This window comes from Triturus cristatus, chromosome 4_2 (assembly GCF_964204655.1).
Source record: "Triturus cristatus chromosome 4_2, aTriCri1.1, whole genome shotgun sequence".
Taxonomy (NCBI): domain Eukaryota; kingdom Metazoa; phylum Chordata; class Amphibia; order Caudata; family Salamandridae; genus Triturus; species Triturus cristatus.
Window position 1 is genome coordinate 615,225,743 of NC_140586.1, and position 8,679 is coordinate 615,234,421.

Genomic DNA, 8,679 nt, shown 5'->3' on the forward strand with positions numbered 1-8,679 from the left:
TGAACTGGGGTTGCAGAGTGGGCTAAAGAACGGTGATGGATCAAACCCAGATCTCTTGACTGGGTGTGAGTGTTTGATTGGTTCTGACACTCTGTCCATCACCACCCCCTTTTGAGCCGCTTTGTTCTCCATAAGTTGGCAGGGTATGCTCAGACGTGAGTCCCTTGCTCACTTTGCCACTGGATTCAAGCAAGCCTGGCTGAAGACGGCTGAAATGCCAGAAACCGGTCCTAGGAAGCTTGTTTCTGGTCCAGGGAAGGCATGGCTTGGCAGTTCGGGCTGGACTGTTCCCATGAGGCACAGGGTCAGACTGATTTGCATATGGCCATGTCTGAACTGGGGTGGCAGAGTGGGCTAAAGAACGGTGATGGATCAAACCCAGATCTCTTTACTGGGTGTGAGTGTTTGATTGGTTCTGACGCTCTGTCCATCACCACCCCCTTTTGAACCGCTTTGTTCGCCATAAGTTGGCAGGGTATGCTCAGACGTAAGTCCCTTGCTCACTTTGCCACTGGATTCAAGCAAGCCTGGCTGAAGACGGCTGAAATGCCAGAAACCGGTCCTAGGAAGCTTGTTTCTGGTCCAGGGAAGGCATGGCTTGGCAGTTCTGGCTGGACTGTTCCCATGAGGCACAGGGTCAGACTGATTTGCATATGGCCATGTCTGAACTGGGGGGGCAGAGTGGGCTAAAGAAGGGTGATGGATCAAACCCCGATCTCTTGACTGGGTGTGAGTGTTTGAATGGTTCTGACGCTCTGTCCATCACCACCCCCTTTTGAATCACTTTTAGAAAGTTGGCATTTTCCTACCTCAACTATTTGGTGCCTGCAGCCTGTTCCAATGTCACATTACTGGGTGTAATTTGCACTAGGACTTTGTTTTGACAGCCACATAGTAGAGGGATTAGATGTGTGTCGATGGGCCGTCAACTAGAAGGATGGGGCAGAGCTGGGCACAGCTTCGCTTGCAACTGAATAGGCTGTGCTGTGCCTTCACCCAAAAGACTTATCACCCATGCATTGTTCATGCAATTAGCTCAGAGCCAAGGCAGGAGAAGCAGGAACTTTTCTAGAAATGTTTGCTATTTCAAAGGAGGCACCAGGTATAAGAACAGCACACTAGACCCACTCACCAGTCCACTTTCTGGACGTGTAGAAGTACTCTCAGAGGAGGGCTTGCTGCTGTAGCCTGCTGTGTACTCCACAAGACTGATCTGCTGCACCTGAAAGGACCGTTTTGCTGCATGGAACCTGCCTAGATCATTCTGGACCTGCCTTGCTGCTTGAGCCCTGTTCCACTGCTTGAACCCAGGACTACTAGAGTGACTCCAAAGGCTAGTTGGCTGGCCTCCTGATCAGAGCCTCTGGGACAGAAAAGGCTGCAACCATCATAAACCTGCACCTAGACCAAGCCTGACTGAGTCCTACCTCCCCCCACCCCACCCAAAGTGGTGCCGCACCAGTCCTTGACCCTTGGTGATGGTGCTAAAGGTGCCCAGTAGCAAAAATCCAAACCTTGAGACTTCAACATTGTTGGCTTAAAACTGCTCTGAGAACCAAGAGGAGTCCGTGACCAACCTGCTCGTCTATTTTCCCAAGGTGCATCACTGGTCAAACTGACTTTGCAGCAGCCCCCACAATTATTTTCTCTGCAGCAGCAAATCCTGTTCAGCAGTCCTTCACGAAAGGGGTATCTGGCCTTGTGGAATTCTCAATGGCTACAGCCTCCAACCTCATCCCACTGGATATTTTTTACCCCCAGAAAAGTGACTAAGTCCAAATGAAGAAATCTTCACTGCAACTTCGTCCAACAGCTCCCTGACAACAACACTCCCTCTTCAGACAATGCATACAGCCTTGCCCCGCTGAACTCCATTTTTCCAAATTAAATTGGTGTTAGATTTTTCTTATGCAATGTTTGGACTTTATTACTGTTTGTGTGCTGCATAAATACTTTACACAATGCTTCTAAGTTAAGCCTGACTGCTTTTGTGCCAAGCTAAAAGAGGGTTAAGCACAGGTTAGTTTAGTGACTTTTGTGGTTCACTCTGACAAGGATTGTGGCTATTGCTTGAGCAAGGCTAACACCCTATTCAACTAACTACCCGATTTCTCACAGGAATGATTAAGAAAGAAAATGCAGTAGTTGAAGAGATCTTAGAGTCAAATAGGAACTCTGATGTTAGTATATGGGGGCTGAGACGATTCTAGAACAGGTGGAGAATGGTTTTGAGGTTCACTCTAGTTATTATGTCCCAAGAAAAATGGTGCATGCTTGCTTTTTGAAAGAAAGCCTGGACATGACTGAGTCCCAGCTTTCCCATAAGCACAATACACTGCCTGCTCAAAAAAACTAAAGGGGGATCATGTACTTCACAAGGGGTGGGTGCTAAGGGTCTAAAAGTGCACTATGCAATACGACAAAAAGGGAAGGGTCAATGTGGGCCCAAACAGGAGGGCCTTAAGGCCTGACCTCTTTTTAATATTCAGAAAGTTACTGAATTTATGAAATCTTTTTAGGTTAAGTTACAGACTTTATGGAGCAGGTTGATAGCCAGCTAGCACATGTTAGGAAGGAACTACGGTGTGGACTTTGGAGGACGTTGGAGTGTTAACATAGAAATGCAGCAAAGTCCATACAGAAAGAGCTATCAGCTTCATCAGTGGTGCAACCTAAGGCAAGATACGATAAACCTTATGACTCTAGTAGGTTGGAAAGATCCATGATCAGATCTGCAGATACCTGTCAGATAGGAGGGAGTGGGAGAGATAGGGAAGTCCATAGCAAGCCCAGTGTGAGTATGGAGGCTAAACAGAGACCAGCTATTCAGGGTGACTGACCAGTCAAACTGGATTTGCTCCCAAAAGCAACAGCATAAGTTGTTGTTCTGGTGAATGTGTCAAGGTTCCAACTTTCAGGGAGGAAAGCTGGGATCACCTAAAAAATAGTGCTGTGTATTGGCTAGGCAATAGAGTGGGCATTCATAGCGGATTGTACTCTGATATTATGACTTACAGATTCCCTGGATAGGCAGAAAAGAGAAAGTCTATAATGGGGAGAGTGTAAGTTTGAACTTTAGATCGCCAGCATTAGTTACATTTCTCCATTTAAGACTAGGTGAAAGCAGTATGATAACTTTGGAATCAAAGTAACCCCTTTGTTTTTTTTTCTCTAAAGCACCTCATGGTAGGGAGGAGGGATCTACATAGAGTTCAGGGCTGCAGAAGGGGCACAGACAGCTGATGTATTTCACCTGGATACTCCAATGGATACCGGGTGCTTGATGTTAAGGCAACATTTGAGGGACTAGCCATAAATTGTTTGGGTCAGGAAGCACAGTACAGGGAGTCTCGTACAAGGTAGTGTGGGGATAAATACAGTATGCTAGGTAACATGATAAATGAGTCCAAGGATATTCTGAAGATAGGTTTGCAGAGGAGCTTTGGGGGAAAGGATGGAGGGGCACAGCACAAGATGGAGGCAAAACTGGTCTGTAGCACAAGCTCTCTGCTTACAGTAAAGATTTTTTTAAAATATCACAGGGTTTAAGAATAAGGTTGATAACCAATAATGGTAGTCTTGTGTACAACATTTTTCAATTCTTTATCTACATGAGTCCTGGACTAACCTGACCTCATTTTAAAAGGATTTTGTTACCTATCACACTGCTAGACAACCGTGTACCGCGAGTCACCCCAAAGGGGGCCTCTGTACTTTTATTCATGGAGATCTGAACGAGAAGGTGTTTTTTAAAAATAGCTCAATTCACCCTTCTACCAACTTATTAGACTAAAGTTTGATAGGGATCATAGAGTGGTTCTTTTTAATTGGTATAATAATCACTTCAATCAGGGCAGAAGTTGGGTGCTAGATCGGTTGTATAAAAAAGCATAAAGGCTTTTATTGTAATTAGGAATATGAGATTCACATTCTTTGTGGAGGGGACTTTTAACTCCCACTTGTGTCTGTTACAGCCCAAAGTAGTCTGTGACATTGTGGATTCTAAAGATGAGGGGCAAACACATTTCACACATGATCTGTATGAGGAAGCACTGAATAGGGTTTTAAGAAGATACAACTTGGCATTTGGCAATGCAATAGTTGATCCCCTGAGGTAAATAGGTCCCACATTTATTGGTCGAGGATGGAACCACTGTTGATTGTATACTTGATTCAGAGAACATGATGCCCCTTGTTATGAGTCGGGAAACCACTGTTAATAGATTTAGCAATCGCCTTTCCCTCAATATCAATGTTCAAGTAGGACATGAGGGGAGGTTCCCTCACCATGGAATGTCTTCAGGCCATTGAGGTATGCAGGTCTCATAGCCTGATGTTGAATTGGTGTAAGATTTACACGAAGGACTGTCTTACTAATTTAATAAGTTAAAATCGGGATTGTTGAACATGTGTAAGAGAGGAGGCCAATGCAAAAGGGATCAAGGAAGCTTTCTATGGAGCTTTCGATAAAGCTCAAGAATGGTCTTCTTGGTAGGCCCACAAATGGTCCCACCAAACTATTTGGGTTGTTTGATATGCAGTATTATTCACCGTGGATAAAGTGACCCATGCCATTTGCATCAGCAAAAGCAATAAAGCCCTCAGCACTGATGGAATACTAGTTGACCTCTTTAATGATAATTTGGACATATGGGCCACCTTGGTGATACATGTACTTAATGCCATCTAGAAAACAGGTGAGTTAGTCATCTGGTCCCAATCTGTTATTAAGCCTATCTATAAGAGGGGCAATCAAGGCGAGACTAGGTGCTACTGTCATATTTCACTATTAGATTCTGTGCTGAAGATTACCAGTAGTATCTTGGTTTTTAGGTTTGAAACGTGGGCAGAGGAATATAATATGCTCTCAGTCATACAAAATGGTTTTAAAAGGGGGATTGTCACAGCTTAGCAGTGCCTAAATCTTACTTTTTTAATCAATAAATATACAGTGGCAAAAAAGGGAAGTCTGTATATGGGATTCATTGATCTATCTAGTGCTTTTGATGTGCTAATCAAAGCAAATTGTGTTCCATGTTGATGGTAATGGGTGTAGACCTGCCTATAATTAATATGCTAATGGGCCTCCATTCAGGTATTATGGCGAGAGTTAGATACAGGAAGCAGGAAACATGGAGATCTTTTTGGTATTAGCAGGGGGCGTGAGGCTGGGCTGTGTCTTGGCTTCCTTTCTTTTCACAATTTACATCAATGGACTAGAAGGGATGCTTTTAATGAAGTGTAGAGCACTTCCGTACATTGGTCACTTCTCTGTGCCTGCCCTCCTTTTTGCAGATGGTGCAGTGCTTCTGGCTCAGACCCTGGTGGCCCACCAAGAAGCGCTTAGCATCTATAACAATTTTATGTAAAGTTTGGATTTAAAGGTTAACCCCACAAATTATTTTATCATGTACAGGGGACCTCCGAAATGTAAGTATCACCCCCTGTAGATGAATAGTCATGATCTAAGCGTCATCCCCTCTTTTCTGTATCTTGGGGTGCAATTTGACGCAAAAGGTGTGTGGCATAACCTGGTTCAGGCTAGACAACACCAATTTGAAAAATGCCTGGGGGGTGTCTATAGATTTGCTAAGAAACTGGTAAAAATAAAACATAAAGGAATAGTGTCATAAATGCAAAGTGAAATGTGTTTGCATGGCTTTGTTTGGGGCCGGTGTGTGGGATTATTCAAAGATCATGCCTCTCTGGATGATAGAAAATAGGATTTTAAGGAAATTGCTTTCAGTTCCCCATTCAACCTCTTCGTATTTGATACATCAGTAGGTGGGCCTAAGTTTCATTGAAGATATTTGATTCCAATATGTCCATTGCTATTGTAGCATAAGGCCCAGACCCAAGAAGAGGCATCTTTGAATACAACTCTTTTCCGAGAGTGTCTCTCACTTGATTACACTCATAATATTCTTTAGAAGATGAATATCAAAGCTTTATGCAGCAGTTTGCAGATCAAATGTATTCCACGACCCCAGATGCTCCAAGGGATTAGCAGATAAACCCTACATGCATGGGGATAAGTAGGCTTCAGTCTGGCAGGATGAGAAGCAAAAACTGGAAATCTAGGTATTTTGTCTATTTAGATCAGGAACACTACTGAGGTCTGCAACTTTATCTGTCAAGGGTAAAGAATGATTTCAATAGGTTTCCATTGGCCCACTTCTGATTGACCTGATCCACATTGTGGCATTATAGCATAAAATGAATGACTTGTAATGCACTCATATCCATAGTCCATGTGATGGAAAGCCACAATGCACTTTGTAAGTGTTTGTGGAGACTAAAAAAAGGATTTTCAAACCTTTAGTGCTTAAGAATAATTTTAGAAATTGTACGGCCACTCTAGTTTTTTCTTTTTTTAGACCTTGGGTCTAAGGAGATCTGCTCAATTCTGGCAGTGTGTAGTTAAGTGGCCCAATATGTACGAAAGGGATTGGAGGACTATGGTATGGTGTGGTGTTTTGATGATAGGCTGTGGTCATTAGTTTTTTAGGGCACCAAAGTTGATCTAATGTGTATCTGATTTGAGAATTATGAAGGTTGTAATTCCATCAGGATATAGTTATCCCTCAGTGACTGTGTAGTAGAGCACCATGAGTTACGGGGTTGACAGTTCATGTGGTCGTAAATGTGTGATGCGGGGTAAAGTATAATTTCTGGTATGTGCCATCTCCCAATATGATAATGTAATTTCATGATGCAATATTATGGTTCTTGATTTGCTGACAATTCTATCACATCCCTTTTTTAACCTATTTTATTTGAGGCTCTTTATCTGTATTATATATTGTATTGCTGTTTTAACTTTTTTATGGTATTTGAGATGATTATCAAATAAAGCTTTATTTATTGATTAATATAGTCTCTTTTTTTTCTTTTCCTTGCAGGTAATAATGCTGAAAATGATAACTAACCATAAGTCTGCTGAGCATTGCAAGACATCGTACACCATGCAAAGCGAGGAACTCCAGAAAGAGTGCAACTTTTTCTTGACAGCTGTCCGCTTGGCTTCGCTCAATCAGATCTTGGATCCTTGGGTTTATCTTCTGCTGAGGAAGATCCTTCTCCAAAAGTTTTGTCAGGTTGCAAATGCTGTTTCCAGCTGCTCGAACGATGGACCCAAAGCTCAGGCTATGATATTAGCCCCTGAAATAAGACAGGCAGAAACATGAAACAGGGACGTCATAAGACAAACATTTTCTGCGAACATGGTCATTATCCTTGACAACTCTCCTCTTAAAAATTACTGTGAATTTAGGCAACAATTGCATTTTCGCCAGAAGGCTTTTTGAGGAAATCAAAGAGAAAAAGCCTGAGGACCATGTGACTTGATAGGGAATAGATTTTGGTTGGAAGCTTACAAAAGTATTTTGAAATACTACCCAAGTTCTTGAAATTCTATTTTCCCCACCAAAGACCTTGTAATTCTATTTATTATTACCTCTCCCTGTGTGTATGTCTTCCCTTAGCCATTTCTTTCTCTCTTGTCTTTGCTTAAAGCTGCCCATAACAACATATAATGTTTGAGAATACTGGAGCTGTGAATTATCCCCTTTGGCGTTTGATGTGGCATCCAATCAGGCTATAAGCTTCAACATCATATCGCCCTGGCATGTATCCATTAGAGCGGGGTATTTTGATTTGTGCCTACAGTTTGACTGTGGAATACTGTTTCTCTTGAAAGCAGATACATGTAGTGACTTCAACACCAACTTCAGAAAGTTTCTTCATAGTGGAAATTACCAAGTCATGTTCCAAACTCTTGCCATATATCATGTGTGAAAAAAATTGAATGCAGACGCTCAAAGATCTAAAACTGTTTTATTTTGAGATGGAACGCTGAAATGTGCATGCTTGCTCTATGAGACTACGTCAGAGCCATAGCTGCATGCCAAATATAGGAGAGGATAAAGGGTCCTATATAAATATAAGGATGTATTTATGAGCCACCACCACATAAGAGTAAAACAAATCCTGATCATTCATCAAAGAATAAATGCAGGAACCATTCCTGCAGTGTTTCCAAACATCAGTGTTTCGTTGTATTAACAGCATGACGCAGGAGTGCCGCCTGCATTTGATTACCCCTTCAGAAAGTACATCCTGAATGTCAGACACCAAAAAGACCATGGTGACTGACAATTAAAAGCGTTCCATAACACAAGAAATGGGAGGAGAGGGTCCAAGGGAGAAGGTTTAAAGACCTGCAAGGAAAATATCCCCTTTAGAATACAATTACAAAAACAAATCCTCGGGTCTGTGCTTGCACAAAGAAGCCTGCGAAGTGAGGAGCTGATGGCTCACAAAATCTCCATTTGGAAGAAATCCCTTTTAGGACGAATCCCCTCACCCACCATAGGTGGCATGCTTCATCATCTGGGTATCTCCTTTTAGTGGGAAATACCCATATGATGAAGCATGCCACCTATGGTGGGTGAGGGTATTCGTTCTAAAAGGGATTTCTTCCAAATGGAGATTTTGTGAGACACCAGCTGGTCACTTCGCAGGCTTCTTTGTGCAAGTACAGACCCGAGGATTTTTTGTGTTATTATGATAAAAAGTGTTCACCAAGTCAGTTTTCCCTGAATGTTGTGTCTATTACATTTGTCATCGACACAAAAAATTACTGTCGATGATGTCCTGCCTATTTCTACATCGGGCGAT

At 42.5% G+C, this 8,679-nt stretch overlaps 1 protein-coding gene across 1 annotated transcript in view; it reads left to right on the forward strand.

Annotated features, from left to right (window-relative positions):
* The window catches only part of PTGER3 (prostaglandin E receptor 3), a 243,166-nt gene extending 234,903 nt beyond the window's left edge, over positions 1-8,263 (forward strand). Inside the window, exon 2 of the mRNA XM_085600140.1 lies at positions 6,903-8,263. Coding sequence (XP_085456266.1) covers positions 6,903-7,187 — 285 coding nt within the window. The 3' untranslated portion in view covers positions 7,188-8,263. The remainder of the gene's footprint in view (positions 1-6,902) is intronic.
* The last annotated feature ends 416 nt before the right edge of the window (positions 8,264-8,679 follow it).